The sequence below is a fragment of the Oncorhynchus clarkii genome, chromosome 13 (assembly GCF_045791955.1).
Source record: "Oncorhynchus clarkii lewisi isolate Uvic-CL-2024 chromosome 13, UVic_Ocla_1.0, whole genome shotgun sequence".
Taxonomy (NCBI): Eukaryota; Metazoa; Chordata; class Actinopteri; order Salmoniformes; family Salmonidae; genus Oncorhynchus; species Oncorhynchus clarkii.
The window spans coordinates 13142289-13161231 of NC_092159.1; the positions used below are offsets into that span (position 1 = coordinate 13142289).

An 18943-nucleotide genomic window follows, 5' to 3' on the forward strand; every position below is an offset into this window, starting at 1 on the left:
GTATTTCTGATAATTTTGATGTTATTTTAATGGACAAAAAGTGTTTTTTTACCCCAAAACAAGGACATTTCTAAGTAACTCCAAATTTCTCAACAATACTATATAACATAAACATACTGTTGACACGTAGGCTATTGATGTAGGGGTCATAACCAACCATAAAATAACACAATATATGTCAGCCAATGGCAATGTCCACTTTAGGTATAATGCCGGGAGCCGCTTGTGGATTTGACAGTGCCACCTCCGACACCACCAATACAACCACTATGCGGGTGTCGGCTAGCGCAGATCTGATAGGATCCAGTCTTAAGGCTCTCAGGTATGATACAAATATGCAGCTTGGGATCTTTTTGTTGCAGCATGTGACAGTTGAAAGGTATTGAGACAGGCCCAATAAGCCATCTCCAACACCTATCCACCTTCACTGCACCACAGTCAATGTAAAGGGAGGGGTTGAGGTATACATTAGCAAAATACCAAACAACCTATGGATCTCCCAACAAGAGTGAACAGATGTCTCTTATGCAAGAGCCAATGTCTCTTACCCAAAGTTCCAATTCAACATTTCCAGGAAGGGAAACATACAGGAAGTGTCTTCATGAATTCTGTTTTCCAAACAGGAAGAAGCAATGTTTGCTGTGGTGATTACCCTCTCAGCACGGCGGGCCGGGCCTTGTGTAGTCCTGCCAGTACCTCAGCAGCTGGCTCACTTTGGTCGTCGTCACGGCAACCACGGTGGACAGTTTGCAGCGTCCGTAGCTGTAGATGGGGTTGACGTCAAAGAGCGACTTGCTGGGAGGATTGGTGGGGGAGATGCCCAGTCGCTTCAGACACATCCCCAGGTAGGCATCCTCGATGTAGATGGGCTTGAATGAAATTAATTAAATGGATGGATGAATGGCAGGATTAATTAAATAATGACATGCTTTGTGAATGCTACATAATAATAAAGTGTTACCAATGAATGAGAGAAATACAGAAAAAATAATACTTTAAGTCCCATACATAGGAACATTTGCTTAGCAAAATACAGAAGCTCAACATACCTTGATCTGTGGAGTGACCCCCATGATCTTCTTGGGGAGGTCCATGGACATGATGTAGCCAAACCCCAGAGGGTACGGAGGATACTCCGACTCAGCCATCACCTCATAAGGCAGGAAGAACTTGTTGTTGGGGTTTCTCAGCACCGGGCTGTGCCACCAGACTAGACCGGTCATGTAGTTCTGTTTGGGAGTGTCAGGGTTGACCAGCATGGAGATAAGGTTCTGGACGTTGAGGAACACGTCTGAGTCTATCTTCATGGCGTAGGAGGCCTCAGGGCACCGCGAGACGAGCCACTCGAGGATCACCATGGTCTTGATGGTCAGGTTATGGTAGGTGTCTATGAAGTCGCTCTGGAGGAGGTCGTGGTGCGCCCGGCTCTCCTGGTTCACCTTCGAATCAGATCAGAATCAACTCAAATCAAACTATTTAAATATTAACAAGCCCAACGCACTTAAAAAACTAAAAAAAGCTAAAACATTCAAGACCTACCTTCTCCTGCAGCTCCTGGGCACCTGGTCCTCCAGGAAGTCCTAGCATGAATAGCGTCTGTACCTTCTTCCCCTGCACCAGGGTCTCATTACCCCACGTCCTGCGGATGGCGTCCCGGGAGACCAGGTTACCTACCGGAAATGTACATGTTAAAAACGTGTTGGAAATACAATAATTACACAATAACACATTTTACTGTAACAATTTCTTCCAGTCGGCTTTCACAAACACCTGGGGGAAAAAAAGCTAGTTTGGATTGCATTTTTAGTTCCTACATACATTTAAAATGTATTGGAAACAAGTTATCACTTCACATGCAATGGATCATGTTAGAATTGCAAACAGAATGTGCTAATCTTGTGTGAAATTTCCAGTAGGGTTACCAGGCGCCACGGGGGCAATCAGCACCAGGAACGGGGCCTGATTCCCGGTCCGACACTTCTCCGGCTCATCCATTACGAATTTGTACCCCCGCGGGTATGCCACGTGGTACCGCCCGGGATCCTCCCATTGGACATCATTCCGATTGGTCAAGACACGCGGGTTCACCTGATCATCATCAGCAATCTTTCCAGTGTGATTGGTCCTGTCATCATCAGGAGTCTTTCCAGTGTGACTGATTACCGAGGGTCGCTGTGGGTCGTTCCACCAATTCAAGGCGAAGGTGGTGTAGGTCACGGAGACAGCCACTGCCACCAGGATGAATAGAAAACAGGGTCTTCTATACAGCCTTCCAGAAAGGGCTGTACAGGATTGCATCAGAGCTGGGCTGATGAAGAGAGAAAGGATAGAAAGAGTGAGAGGGGGCAATGGTTCTTGCCACACTGTTGTACAGAATGACCATTTGAATGTATAAACATTTCTTGAAATCACCCCTTACACAGAAAACATGAATATATCATTAAGATGAATATTAATATTTGTAATTATTCTCTCATATACTATACCAAGTGACGTGCATGTCTGCAGTTATTATCAATGAAAAAATATATAGCCTGCTTAAAAGAGAAGTGGCATTGTGTTATGTGCAGTTGAACAGCATGAAATCAAAGTTGAGGTTTTCACAGTAGCTCTCTCTGGTGCAACATACAGTAGTTATAGATGGTCACTGGTCATTGGTGCATGATCAGACATTGATAAACTATATAAGGAAAGAAATTAGAGATAACATGACGCTGCTGCAACAGATGCCGTGTTCAGAACTGGGAACTATTTTTATTAGAGTTCTGTTGCAGCAGGGTCATGTTATCAGGTGTCTACCAAGAGTAGGCTATATTACATGACCACGGTTTGCTTTGCCCTTTGCGCATGAGATTGTTTACGAAGACAATCGCGTCTGGTGTACTGGTGGTGTAGTTAGACTACAATAACTATTCCTTGGCTGTCTGACAATCACATAATTAAATCGCATAAAAGACAGTGTTAGAAGTGTTAGAAGTCCAGGGAGGCCTGATTGGTGTCACACTTTCTCCATCTCGAGAAAGCACACCTGATTAATCACATTGCATTCTAAACTGAGGATCATGATTAGGTGATTATTGGAGTCAGGTGTGTTAGCTGGGGTTGGGGCAAAACTGTGACACCAATCAGGCCCTCGAGGACTGGAATTGCCCACCCCTAGACCATGGATATCCAACACCGCTCTAATTACTAGGTGTGCTGGCTGTTGTTACACCCCAGCACTAAAACACCGGTCATCATTGTGGCTTCAGTCGGTTTATTTGAATAAGGCGTGTTAGCATTGGGCTGGCATATGCTGGAACTAAAGTTTGCCCACATCCAGTAACATACTCTACAACCGGGAAACTATATTTGATGACGTTCAGTGAAATCCCATATGACTGGATCATAATAGCGTGAAATAAAACTAATACACACCCTCAAAATAATGTCGCAATGTCTACAAACAAACTCCAGCTTTAATTGACACATACCTCATGTTTTTTTGTATCAAATCCGGCTCATGACGCTCAACGAGATTGGCACATGGTTGACGTCTTCTTTCTTCTTCCTCAATGCATGTTGACGATGGTGAAATGAGCAAATAATTGGCTGCCCACAGGTAGAGAAGGAGCCACTGTAGGTTGGGTGGCTTTTGTTTTTTATTCTCCACAGCCCCTCCCACACACCGCACACTCAGCTAGCTGCGTACCTGGCTCCAGGAAAGGAGAGGCCACAACTGACAGATATACATGTATTGTATAGACCTGAAAAGATTGCACTGAATGAAAAGCATATCTGTTCTAAATTGAGCATTCTATAAAGTTCGAGACAGAAATGTATTGTACAGTTGAAGTCAGAAGTTTACATACACCTTAGGCAAATACATTTAAACTCTGTTTTTCACAATTCCTGACATTTAATCCGAGTAAAAATTCCCTGCCTTAGGTCAATTAGGATCTCCACTTTATTTTAAGAATGTGAAATGTCAGAATAATAGTAGAGAGAATTATTTATTTCAGCTTTTAATTCTTTCATCACATTCCCAGTGGGTCAGAAGTTTACATACACTCAATTAGTATTTGGTAGCATTGCTTTGAAATTGTTTAACTTGTGTCAAACATTTCGGGTAGCCTTCCACAAGCTTCCCACAATAAGTTGGGTGAATTTTGGCCCATTCCTCCTGAAAGAGCTGGTGTAACTGAGTCAGGTTTGTAGGCCTTCTTGCTCACACACACTTTTTCAGTTCTGCCCAAAACTTTTCTATAGAATTGAGGTCAGGGCTTTGTGATGGCCACTCCAATGGCCATACCGTGACTGGTGAAGTGCACCAGTCCCTCCTGCAGCAAAGCACCAGCACAACATGATGCTGCCACCCCCGTGCTTCACGGTAGGGATGGTTCCTCGGCTTGCAAACCTCCCCCCTTTTCCTTCAAACATAACGATGATCATTATGGCCAAACAGTTCTATTTTTGTTTTATCAGACCAGAGGACATTTCTCCAAATAGTACTATCTTTGTCACTATGTGCAGGTGCAAACTGTAGTCTGTTTTTTTTATGCCGGTTTTGGAGCAGTGGCTTCTTCCTTGCTGAGTGGCCTTTCAGGTTATGTTGATATAGGACTCGTTTTACTGTGGATATAGATACTTTGTACCCGTTTCCTCCAGCATCTTCACAAGGTCCTTTGCTGTTGTTCTGGGATTGATTTGCACTTTTCGCACCAAAGTACGTTCATCTCTAGGAGACAGAACGCGTCTCCTTCCTGAGCGGTATGAGGGCTGCGTGGTCCCATGGTGTTGATACTTGCGTACTATTGTTTGTACAGATGAACATGGTATCTTCAGGTGTTTGGAAATTGCTCCCAAGGATGAAGCAGACTTGTGGAGGTCTACAATTGTTTTTCTGAGGTCTTGGCTGATTTCTTTAGATTTTCCCATGATATCAAGCAAAGAGGCACTGCGTTTGAAGGTAGGACTTGAAATACATCCACAGATACACCTCCAATTGACTCAAATTATGTCAATTAGCCTATCAGAAGCTTCTAAAGCAATGACATACTTTTCTGGAATAGTCCAAGCTGTTTAAAGGCACAGTCAACTTTGTGTATGTAAACTTCTGACCCACTGGAATTGTGATACAGTGAATTATAAGTGAAATAATCTGTCTGTAAACAATTGTTGGAAAAATGACTTGTGTCATGCACAAAGTAGATGTCCTAACCGACTTGCCAAAACTATAGTTTGTTAATAACAAGAAATTTGTTTTAATGACTCCAACCTAAGTGCATATAAACTTCAACTGTATATAGCTGACACTTTGCATCACAGAAAAACATGTATGTTCTATAGATGTGGCGAAGAGGTCAATGGAACACAGAGGGTTGGGGATAGAATAAGGACGCCGGATTTGCGCACATTCAACAAATCTGATCAAACAAAGTGGATATTCCTCAAATCCGTCATGATGTATATATTGTAACAGGCCCTGAATGTGGTTATTAATGTCCAATTTGGATATACACTATATATACAAAAGTATGTGGACACCCCTTCCACTTCAGCCACACCTGTTAATGACCGGTGTATAAAATCGAGCACATCGCCTTGCAATCTCCATAGACAAACATTGGCAGTAGAATAGCCTTACTGAAGAGCTCAGTGACTTTCAACGTGGCACCGTCATAGGATGCTACCTTTCCAACAAGTCAACTGTAAGTGCTGTTATTGTGACCATCTGGCAGTCCGACGGATGAATCTGGGTTTGGCGGACGCCAGGAGAACGCTACCTGCCCCCATGCATAGTGCCAACTGTAAAGATTGATTGGAACGCAGACTGCGAGCCAAGCCTAATCGCCCAACATCAGTCCCCAACCTCTAATGCTCTTGTGGCTGAATGGAAGCAAGTCCCCACAGGAATGTTCCAAGATCTATTGGAAAGCCTTCCCATAAGAGTGTATAGTCTCTTATATCAGCAAAGGAGGGACCAACTCTATATTAATGCCCATGATTTTGGAATGAGATGTTCGACGAGCAGGTGTCCACATACTTTTGGTAATGTAGTGTATCTAACAAAGTGGTTAGCTTTGTAGCTACATAGTTAGCTAACTGGCTTGACTGTTTATGAACTTCTGTTTGTACCACTGCACAGTAAAGCAATGCACGAGTTGAAATATTGAACACATGCGGTACATAGAACGCACCGCAGCCCAGTGCAGCATCCCCAACTCATTGTTGCGGACTGCTCCATTGACAATGAATGACTTCCGCTGGAAAGCAATCTGGTGGTCCGAGTTTCCTAGTTCCAACTAGCACTTGAACGCGGCATTAGTTATGGGTGGTCTGGTTTGTTATGACCTAACAAGCAGATAGAGAGATCTGACAGACCTAGGGTGCGCTCCACAGCTGTCGAGGCGACGCAACAACCATTGGTTGCAAGCCACGTCAACGACTGACAAATTGCTATAACATATGTGGTTAGCTGATACTTAAATTACCTATGTAGTCATTGTAAGATCTGGCAGGCTTCGGCAACGTCTAAAAATAGAAATGAGGTCTTATACTGCCTGCCTGCCGCCGGCCTGCCTACCGCCTCGGCCTGCCGAGTTGAATGACTCAGCATCGTTTTCTCTCACCACAAGCACTTACTGTGTTCCAAATGGCACCCTATATAGTGCCTTATTTTTGTCCAGAGCCCTGTGGGTAGGAAATAAGGTGCCATAGGGGATGTACCCACTTTCCTTCCATCAGGTAGTTTATTTGGTAGGACAAGAGAAACCAACACATGAGAACAGAGTATTAAGTAGCCTTTATTGTCAACATTTCGACAGAGCCTTTCTTCTACGAGACAAATCTCTGACAGTTAAACCCTGTCTCTCTTTTTTTTAAAGATCCCTGTTGTCAACTGCAATGCATTCACCATGTCAATGATTATGATCGTAAATAATACAAATCATTTATTGAACTTTTATTGTGCTTTTCATAACATAAATAATCTCAATATCATCATTGTTCATATTGTCACAACGATGATGTCCTTAACAAAGAACATAGACACACATGCCACATCATATTCATAGCACAGGTGGCTGGTTGCACCTGAATTGGGGAGGACAGGCTCATATGGCTGGAACGGAATAAATGGAATGGTATCAAACTCATTTTTCCCATGTGGTTGATACAATTCCCTTCATTCCAGCCATTATTATGAGCCATCCTCCTCTCACAAGCCTCCTGTGATTCATAGCTTTCCAGGGCTGCAGCCTTCTGCATTACCTTCCTAATGTCATTACTCATATCATCTTATTTTGTTACACCAGTCATCAGACATTGAGAATAATGATGGACTCCTCCTTTCATTGTGGAAGTTGACAACAGAACATAACTCTTTTCATTGTGGAAGTTGACAACAGAACAGAACTCCTTTCATTGTGGAAGTTGAGAACAGAACAGAACTCCTTTCGTTGACAATGGAAGAGAACAGAACTCCTTTCGTTGACAATGGAAGAGAACAGAACTCCTTTCGTTGATATGGAATGGAATGGAACACACCTTATTCTTGTCCAGGTTTTAGTCAACTGTTCTGCAAATAAATTAATTGTGCAATACGTACATAGAAGTCAAACAGCATTTGAACAGTGTCATGCTAAGCAAACAGGATGAGAGAAGCTTTGTGTAACATAATGTGTGACTTAATATACTGATGCCGATATAAAAAGAGGCTTTGTTGAACAGTATATGTAACTTGATTATTCATGTAGATGTCGCTGAATTGAAAAAGAACCCAGTAAAATAAATATATTATGCTGTTAAATATTTGATACTGTTATATCGGTCTACTTGGTTTGGGCAAGGTCTAGGCCTACGGGCTACTGTTAATTCACTAGGCAAATACATCTTGACAAAACTATTTTTTTTATGTACAGAATAATCTTCCTTTCAATTGTTTTTGAGAGTTAGAGACTGAATCATTCATAATGGATGGCTTTTGGTTCTCACCAGTGTTTCTTACAGGTTACCCAACTGGTTTCTAGAACACCGTCTCCCGAATGGTGTCACAACACAATGGAATTTGGCAGACAGATGATCATGTAACACAGAGACAAATCTCGTGTGGGCAGAGACAAATCTTGTGTGAACAGAGACAAATCTTGTGTGAACAGAGACAAATCTTGTGTGAACAGAGACAAATCTTGTGTGAACAGAGACTAATCTTGTGTGAACAGAGACAAATCTTGTGTGAACAGAGACAAATCTTGTGTGAACAGAGACAAATCTTGTGTGAACAGAGACTAATCTTGTGTGAACAGAGACAAATCTTGTGTGAACAGAGACAAATATTGTGTGAACAGAGACTAATTTTGTGTGAACAGAGACAAATCTTGTGTGAACAGAGACAAATCTTATGTGAACAGAGACACATCTTGTGTGAGTTTTGGCCTGTGAAAGTGTTAATCTATCACAAGAGACTAGACAGATGCTGATCCCATCCTCCTATCTGTCTGGATTTGTTTGGATTCGGGATCACAAAATCACAAAAGATCCCTTTGCAAAGTATGTTCCACCATTGTAAATGAAGACTTTGAAAGTCAGATATCCCATTCCGACAGTCATTACAAGTTCAGAACTACTCAATGACCTAACTTCATCATCCCGACCAGCCCCACCACCACCCATCTTTATTTCCCACCCTACCCAATGTCATTATGGGTAATTGAGTCCTAACCAGGTGCCCCAGGTGCCAGTAGGTGCTTATATTTGTCCTGGTTCACACATCTAAAAGTGTGTTTTATACACCTTTGAATTATTATATTTTTTTGCATATCTCAACTCCCCCCAAGAATGGGGTTACAGCCAAGGTCAGTCATTATCAACATTGAAGAAATTAGGGTTAAGTGCCTTGCTCAAGGGCACATCGACAGATATTTTTCACCTTGTCTGTTAGGGGATTTGAACTAGCAACCTTTCAGTTACTGGCACAACACTAGCCGCTCAGCTACCTGCCCCTCGGACACTGATAGAGTCCCTGAAACGTAGTACTAGTACCAGAGTCAATGTCCGCGCGGAAATTGAATAAGCGTAACATAAAAATTCCCATCAGAAACGGTCTGTTTAAGCTAGAGATATCTGTTTTATTGCATGGGCTGCATCTCAATCCACCACATGCGCCGATGTCAGCCTTCCACATCTGAGGTGGAAGGTGGCAGAGCTACAGCTGTGTTTTTTTCATCGATATATACAGGTATATATATCTGTTTGGCTACCTAAAGACTTAGACTCGACCATTAGGATGACAAATACCAAATGGACACTAGATCAGTGTCTAGGGACAGGGTGAACCAGGTGTCTTCTTCAGGTCCATCCAGTAGTCCACTATCTGGGACGAGCGGCTCAAAATATAGGTGATGACTTTGGAAAATTCACAGCGATTGTACTTGCCGAGATAGGCCTTCCATTGCCAAGGATCTGGTGAGTTTGTGGGCGAGAGGCCCAGTTTCTTCATACAGGCGCCAACATAGGCATCTTCTATATTAAAAAGCTTGATGTCCTTGGATACCGCCACAAACCTCTCCGGCAGGTCGTTGGAGAACACGTATCCCATACCAAGTGTGTAGGTCGGGTATCGGTTGTCGGCTAACATCTCCACCGGAACATACCATTTGGAGTTGGGGTTCCGGATGACCGGGCGATCCCACATCAGCATCCCCGTCAGGTAGTTCACCTTGGGAAATAGGGAAGGAATTTCATCTTTGTATAGAATAATTTTTTTTTAAAAGAATAAACTTAGTAAGTCAGACAGACAGACAGACAGACAGACGTTAGTCAGACAGACAGACAGACAGACAGGCAGGCAGGCAGGCAGGCAGGCAGGCAGGCAGGCAGGCAGGCAGGCAGGCAGGCAGGCAGGCAGGCAGGCAGGCAGGCAGGCAGGCAGGCAGGCAGAGTAATAAAGCTGTCCCCCAAAGAGGTGTTGGGTTGAATAAAATAAAAATAAAGTTAACCTTGGGGACGTCCGGTCTCAGCAACATAGTCATCAGGTTCTCTACGTTGAGGAACATGTCTGAGTCGATCTTCATGGCGTAGGTGGCATTGGTGCAGTGGGTGGCCAGCCAGTCCATAATCACCATGGTCTTAATGGTGAGGTTGAGGTAAGAGTCCAGGAAGTTGCTCTGGAGTAGATCATGATGCACTTGGCTCTCCTGGTTCACCTTCAAATCAAAGTCAAGAGTCAAGACAAAGTCAAAGTTAGGTCAGCTCAAGTCACAATCAAATCAAAATCAAATCAAACTCTATTTAAATATTAACAACCCCAACACACTTTAAAAAAATAAACACAACACTAAAAAAAGCTAAAACAATCAAGACCAACCTTCTCCTGCAGCTCCTGGGCACCTAGTCCTCCAGGAAGTCCTAGCATGAATAGCGTCTGTACCTTCTTCCCCTGCACCAGGGTCTCATTACCCCACGTCCTGCGGATGGCGTCCCTGGCGGCCAGGTTACCGGGCGCCACGGGGACTATCAGCACCAGGAACGGGGTCTGGGTATTACACTTGTCCGGTTCGTCTACGATGAAGTGGTAGTTACGAGGGTAGCCAAAGTGGTAGTGATTGGTTGGTAGCGGACGTATGGTGGCTGAGGGTGGGGCTGGTACTGTGGTTGGGGGAATGGTCTTTGGGGATGGTCCACGGTGGCGGTCGGGGTTGGTCCATCTATGGTAGTATGTGTACAGTGATAGGTTTTTCCACCAGTCTGTCTGGGAGAATCTGTCAGGAAAACCTAAGAGGATGATCACGATGACCGTGGACAGGAAGAGGAGGAAGATGAAACACGGCCGCACCAGAGACCGCAGTGGTCGTACAGGGCTCTCGACCACGACTTGACTAAATGGGAGAAGAAGAAAATAGAGGTTAGATTGGTAGATCAACATGGTCTCATTAGTATGGAAGAGTATTCCAAGTGAAGATAAACATTTAGTAAACGCCAGTGTTTTTTGATGATTTCGAGAATGAAGTGTCAATATTTAGAGAATAAAATTAAAATGTAGTTTCGAAGAATAAAGTCAACATTTTGGGAATTAAGTTGACATTTTGAGAATAAAGTCGCAGTTATATTTATATTCATATTTATATTTATATAGGGGATGTGGTTAACTCCAAGCCTCCCTGGCTCCCTGTTGCTGTGCGCGTATACTAGCTGAGTTACATGACCTGGTGAAACTATACTTTAGATTTGGCTTTAGTAACAACGAAATCCTTTCTCCTTTAGCACATCATAACAATATTATTATAAGTATTAGGACCGGAGGAACCACAGAAGTCCGTGTGGTTACATACAGTACATAGGTAGAGAGTGGGTTGTGTGTGTGTATGCAAGTGTGCGTGTGTGTGACACACAAAACGATATCGCCAAGGCAATACCATTCTACCGAACGGCCATGGTGCGTTGCCAGACACGAAGAGGTGCATCAGTCCAGGTCATGGTGCCCTTCAAATCGTTATAAAGTTGTCCCCAATCCCCTGCATATGCCAACACCATGCATACTATACTTTAGAGAATAACAGCTTGGCCAGCAGCCTATATGTTGAAACGAAAGGTTCATTTACACATTTGTGAGCAATGGCATGAATGTTTTATGTAAACTGCACTTTAAATGATATAGCCTCATAGGCCTAGGTTTATTATCTTGTGAATGTAGGTCACGGATTGTGTGGGAAAGGATTGCGAGTCCCTGTAGGGAAGCACGGATGGAAACCCTAGGCTACCATCTGACCATGTCAGATCAGTGATTATTTCTTTATGGCATATAGCCTATCATCGTCTAATAGGCTTATATTTAGATCAATGTTTATTTTAAGAAAGGGAGAATCCATTCCTTCAATATATTCAAACAGTGCCTCAGATTAGCTGGTTTGCGCGTGCAGGAGTGGGCAATGAGTTGCATCTCCTCCTACAGACACTTGGTGTAAAACCCCTTCTTCATGGTTTATGCCTCCTGCAGCCGTTGGATAGGCCTATAATGTACTTTCACTAGCCCACATTAACGCACGATTAGCCTACAGGCCTACAGGCTAGGGTACTCAATCGAGTGGGCCGCTATAGGTTTATAATGGGCTGCAAAATAGCAGTGTTGTAGCTAATTTAGAGAGCAGCTTGACATGGGACATACACATCCCGGTCTCCAGGATTCCAAAATAATTCGTTTTATGAGGGGTGCTGCTCACGTGTCCTACTAGCCAACATTTGTTAGAAGGATAGTTGCCATACGGGGGGGATACTACTGTTAGTAAAGCACAATGGTCGCTTTAACAGTTGCCATTAAGCACCGCATTTTTGCAAAGTTTTTGCCTAGGCTAAGCAGCAGAACGTGGAAGCAAATTCTGAGGGCATACGGACAGGGACTCAGATCACAGTTGTCTTTGCATTCAGTGGCAGTGCCAAGATCGTGATTTTGTGCGTGCGAGTGATTGATAAGCATTAGTGCGCAGTGACGCCTCTTTGAAAGAGTGTATTAGATCATTAGATTGGTGGCCATTTGTTTGTTTTGCACAAAACTTTTTACCGCCCACACACACACACACACACACCTGCAAACACACACAACCAGCCCGTCTCCACACGGACTTGGATGAAATACCTCATCCATGTCCGTGTGGTTCCTCCTTCTGGAAACACTCAATCTGTGGCACAACCTCTTCCAGGTCTTAATAGTTATTAATCGTCTGGCTATTATGTGCTAAAAGAGCAAGGATTTCCTTGTTACTAAAGCCAGTTCTAAAGTATCGTTTCACCAGTCATCTAACTCAGGCATGTCAACAGTGGGCATACAGCAACAAGGAGCCAGGGAGGCATGCAATTAATAACCCAATATATACTTTCATTTGGAAATATAACCACGCCTTGATGCTCCAAGATTGCCACTTTATTCTACAAAGATTGCCACTCTATTCTCAAAAGATTGCCACTTTATTCTACAAAGATTGCCACTTTATTCTACAAAGATTGCCACTTTATTCTCGAAAGATTGCCACTCTATTCTCGAAAGATTGCCACTCTATTCTCAAAAGATTGCCACTGTATTCTCGAAAGATTGCCACTGTATTCTCGAAAGATTGCCACTGTATTCTCGAAATATTGCCACTGTATTCTCGAAAGATTGCCACTCTATTCTCGAAAGATTGCCACTGTATTCTCGAAAGATTGCCACTGTATTCTCGAAAGATTGCCACTGTATTCTCGAAAGATTGCCACTGTATTCTCGAAAGATTGCCACTGTATTCTCGAAAGATTGCCACTCTATTCTCGAAAGATTGCCACTGTATTCTCGAAAGATTGCCACTCTATTCTCGAAAGATTGACAATTTATTCTCGAAAGATTGCCACTCTATTCTCGAAAGATTGCCACTTTATTCTCGACATAGTGTTTTGACTTTATTCAAAAAAATAATAATTTAAACTTTATTCTCAAAGTATTTCAAGTTTTAAAGTACTATCCGTGAAAAAAAATCAAAGTACCACCCCCATCACCATTAAAAAAATAATGTTTTACTTGGCCCTAAGGCCCTACTAGGTCGTGCGTCCGGCCCAGTACATCACTGGGGCAGAGCTCCCTGCCACCCAGGACCTCTATTTCAGGCGGTGACAGAGGAAGGCCCTAAAAATTGTCAAAGACAACTGAGTACTATTCTGTTAAAATAGACTGTTCTCTCTGCTACCGCACTGCAAGCGGTATCTGTCTGAAACCAAAGGACTGAAACCAAAGTCTGAAAGTCTGAAACCAAAGGACCCTGAACAGCTTCTACCCCCAAGCCATAAGACTGCTACACACACAACTCAACTGTCTCTACCTACAGTGTGTATCTCACCACAAGGACTTGGATGAAATACACTACATGACCAGAAGTATGTGGACACCTGCTCCTCAAACATCTCATTCCAAAATCATGGGCATTAATATGGAGTTGGTCCACCCTTTGCTGCTATAACATTCTCCACTCTTCTGGGAAGGCACAGAATCATATAGAATGTCACTGTATGCTGTAGCATTACAATTTCCCTTCACTGGAACTAAGGGGCCTAGCCCGAACCATGAAAAACAGCCCCAGACCAATATTCCTCATCCACCAAACTTGACAGTTGGCACTATGCATTGGGGCAGGTAGTGGTGTCCTGGCATCCACCAAACCCAGATTCATCCGTCGGACTGCCAGATAGTGAAGCGTGATTCATCACTCCGCCAATGACAGCGAGCTTTACACAACTCCAGCCGATGCTTGGCATTGTGCATGGTGATCTTAGGCTTGTGTGCGGTGGCTCGGCCATGAAAACCCATTTCATGAAGCTCACTACGAACAGTTATTGTGCTGATGTTGCTTCCAGAGGCAGTTTGGAACTCGGTAGTGAGTGTTGCAACTGAAGACAGATGATTTTTACCCACTACGCGCTTCAGCACTCTGCGGTCCCGTTCTGTAAGCTTGTGTGGCCTACCACATCGTGGCTGAGCCGTTGTTGCTCCTAGACTTTTACATTTGACGATAACAGCACTTACAGTTGACCAGGGCAGCTCTACCAGGGCCGGAATTTGACGAAGTGACATGTTGAAAAGGTAGCATCCTATGACGCTGCCACCTTGAAAGCCACTGAGCCCTTGAGTATGAGCCATTCTGCTGACAATGTTTGTCTATGGAGATTGCATGGCGGGGTGCTACATTTTTTTACACCTGTCAGCAACGGATGTGGCTAAAATAGCCCAAATCCATTAATTTGAAGGGGTGTCCACAAACTTGTGGCCATGTAGTGTAGTTAACCAAATAGCTACCCAGACTATCTGCATGGACGCTTTTAGCACTAACTCGTTTGACTCATCAAATACACTGCTGCTACTGTTTATTATCTATCCTGTTGCCTAGTCACTTTATCCAATATGTACACATCTAAATGACCTCGTACACCCGGAAAATCGACTTGGTACTGGTACCCTGTGTATATAGCCATGTTATTACCTCGTACCCCTGCACATCGACTTGGTACTGGTACCCTGTGTATATAGCCATGTTATTACCTCGTACCCCTGCACATCGACTTGGTACTGGTTCCCCGTGTATATAGCCATGTTATTACCTCGTACCCCTGCACATCGGCTTGGTACTGGTACCCTGTGTATATAGCCATGTTATTACCTCGTACCCCTGCACATCGACTTGGGACTGGTACCCTGTGTATATAGCCAAGTTATCGTTTCTCATTGTGTATTTATTCCTGGTGTTATTATTATTTGTATAATTTCAAAAATCTTCTCTCTGCATTGTTGGGAAGGGCCATAAGTAATCAATTCATTGTTAGTCTACACCTGTTGTTTACGAAGCATGTGAAAAATACAATTTCATTTGATTTGATACTCTTCCGTACATTAGAACCTGTCAAAATAGTGATATATAAATGTCTCATCTGTCATTCATAAAACTATATTTGCTTAGGTTGCTTGGCTCTACCATTCCTTAGAATATAGCTGCTCTTCTAGAGCGGTGGTTCCCAACCCTGTTCCTCCAGTTCCCCAACAGTACACATTTTTATTGTAAGCCTGGACAATCACACCTGATTCAACTTGTCAACTAATCATCAAACCCTCAATGAGTTGAATGAGGTGTGTCTGTCCAGGGCTACAATGAAAACGTGTTCTGGAGAGAGTACTGGAGGACCAGGGTTGGGAAACACTGTTTTAGAGGATGGGTTAGGCATAAATATTTTTGCATGTCCTTGACTCCCGTCCTCTTGCCACGCCTCGTTCTCAAAAGCCATTGGTGGAGAAAGTCAGAGGGGCGTGACCCTCTACAGTGTTGAATAAAAATGTAGTTAGTGGTCGAAGTGTTTTGGTTATGCATTGAGGGAAATTGCGCGTTAATAAATAGTTGATATCCTGTATGCCTTCCCACCTATCTGTTTCCCACCTACAGCCCGCGAAAGTCAGCATGTATAGAATGCAATCATTTACTAATATTTGCCATATTCTAATAATTGTCATGTGAAATAAAATGAAATATTATTGGTCACATACACATATTTAGCAGATGTTATTGCGGGTGTAGAGAAATGCTTGTGTTCCTAGCTCTAACAATTCACAACAGTACACACAAATCTAAAAGTAAAAGAGTGGAATTAAGAAATATGTCAAAATTAGGACGAGCAATGTTGGACTGGCATTGACTAAAATACAGTAGAATATATTACAGTATATGCATATGAAACTAGTAAAGCAGTATGTAAACATTATTATTAATGTGACTAGTGTCATGATGTGTGTTTTGTCCGATATATATATATATATATATATATATATATATATATATATATATATATATATATATATATATATAGGCCATTAGTGTGAATAAGAATTTGTTCTTAACTGACTTGACTAGTTAAATAAAATTTAAATTTTACAAAAAATAAGTGACCAGTGATTCCATGTCTATCTATATGGGGCACCAGGCACCGCCAGGCACCGCCAGGTATCGCCAGGTACCGCCAGGCACCGGCAGGCACCGCCAGGCACCGCCAGGCACCGCCAGGCACCGCCAGACACCGCCAGGCACCGCCAGGCACCGCCAGGTACCGCCAGGTACCGCCACGTACGTGCCATGGTGAAACCTACACTCTTGTAGATCTGAAATAATTGGATGGTGAAACTTGCCAGCCAACCAGAAAAGCAAGGCAAAACAACATTCTTGAAAGTCAGGACAATCATTGTCCTGCAAAGAAACATTACTTTTATAGTTGAAAAATAATAAATTGTTGCAATAAAGAAAATAAAGAAAATTCCACTGCTGTCAAACGGATAACAATGTCAGGCTTTAGAAAGTGTTTTCTATGTCTGCCACAGTGGAGGCTGCTGAGGGGAGGATGGCTCATAATGAGGGCTGGAGCAGAGCCAATGGAATGGCATCTAACTATGTGTTTGATGCTATTCTACTCATTCCGCTCCAGGCTTTACCACGAGCCTGTCCTCCCCAATTAAGGTGCCACCAACCTCCTGTGATATGCCATCTGCCATGTCGCAATGATTTATTTTAGCAACATTGCTTTCGTCGAATTAACCTGGGTCAATGGAAACCTGCCTACAGTCAGGGAATGAAAAATGGGGAAACCCAGCGCACATGTAGGTATAGATTATTGACGTCGCCTACTTTTAGACCAAAACAGTCATTCGTTATTAATAGGAACATGAGGAAGGTTCCCACTCTTTATCTACAGTGAAGTAAATTAAAATGTAAAGTTTTCACCTAACAGGGCTTCATCAGTGTCATATAAGGGGAACTGTGTTCATATCTGATCAGATAAAAGAGAAGCATGCTTTCACTGTGACGCAGATATGATCTATGCTGGGTTTCTTTTTCCGCACGATCCATTCCAGTCAGTCTACTTAAAAGGTTGTTTGCTGTCGGCTCTCAAAATAAAACATGTATCGATCAGAAAATCAAAAAATACTGTATTTACATTTAACTCAAAGTTAAACTACTCCTGGTGTGTATTTTGTCTACACTATACGTTATTCAAACCCTACCTTCTCTTATTTTGAAAAATACAGTGCATTTTACCGTAGTCTTCTACTTGACTCGGAAACGGTACCCCTTGTATATAGCGTCATTATTGTTATTATGTATCTTTTTTTTTCTTTTTTTAAACTTTAGTTTATTTAGTAAATATTTTCTTAACTCTATTTTCTTACAACTGCATTGTTGGTTAAGGGCTTGTAAGTAAGCATTTCGCGGTAAGGTCTACTACACCTGTTGTATTTGGCGCATGTGACAAATAACGTTTGATTTGATTTCATTTGGACTTATTTGCATATTTTTGCTTCTTTGAAGTGACTGACCATAGTTACTGTCACAGCACTTAGTGACAACTACTGCTGTAAAAATAGCTTTAAAAGTACAATCTGGACAAAGATACCATCTTTAATACACTGTACAGCTAATTTAATGTATTTCAATAAGTACATAATAAGTATATAAATTAAGTATATACCTGCACATTTTCCACATCATTACATACATTCTTCAGCTATGTATTCTTCTCCTTTTAGGGTAATTTTCTCAGAGAACGCCAAACATTGTATTTATGACTAGGGCCAATAGAAATGGCCTGATGTCATCATATTCTATGTAAATGTTACCCTATTCAAATCTATGGCTTAGGTTCTACAGTAGACACTGTGTCTGTCTATCTAAAGTTACAAACATGTAACTACATACAGAAGTATGATCTAGTTAGTAACTGGTTACTTTAAATCACTCTTATTTTACAGCTAATGTAAAAATGTCTTTATAGATAAATGGGATTGATTGAGTAAGCAATGAGAAGCGCACATATATGATCCTCTTACCTTTTGTACCTACCATGTACATACAATGTGGGACATTTACTGTAAAACTGGACCCTATTGGCTAGAAGTAACGTGTAGTTGATCTAGTTAGTAACTGGTTACTGTAAAGCACTGTAAAACTGGACCCTATTGGCTAGCCCTGGTTGATTGTACGTCAGTCAGTTTATCCTGAGCAGAGCAGAGAGATGTCATTGGCTGTGCTTACCGTTTACATCCATTCCCTCCTTGTTTCTCCATGAGTGCAGACAGTTCCCCTCCTCAGAGAGACCATGGATCCTTGTGGCAGTGACTGGTGAAGGAAAGAACACCCCTCCTGTGTGTGTGTACGACCAACCCAGGACAATCCCAGCACCTCCCTCCCCTGTGTTTCAGGTCTATCCAGTAGAACACACTCCAGGTGGGCTCTGAGCCTCACACGTCAATGGGTCTATGCTGGAGTTGGTGTAGCTTCACAGGTGTTCTGTAGCCTACAGGGTAGGGCGAGTGTGTGACAGGGGAAGGGCAGAGGAGGAGAGGAGGGCAGGAGGAGAGATGAGGAAATAAGCGTGTGTGGGAGGTGGGGGGTTGTGTCTGTGTGTGTGTGTGTGT

The 18943-nt window shown here is 42.7% G+C and overlaps 1 protein-coding gene across 1 annotated transcript; it reads right to left on the bottom strand.

Moving 5' to 3' along the window:
• Positions 1–656: 656 nt before the first annotated feature.
• Positions 657–18768, bottom strand: LOC139423494 (uncharacterized). The gene is made up of 7 exons (XM_071175103.1): positions 18561–18768; positions 10346–10856; positions 9978–10184; positions 9307–9697; positions 1540–1670; positions 1050–1439; positions 657–869 (listed from the first exon to the last, which is right to left on the bottom strand). The coding sequence occupies exons 1-7, from the start codon at positions 18590–18592 to the stop codon at positions 657–659; spliced, it is 1875 nt and encodes a 624-aa protein (XP_071031204.1). The 5' UTR covers positions 18593–18768.
• Positions 18769–18943: the final 175 nt, after the last annotated feature.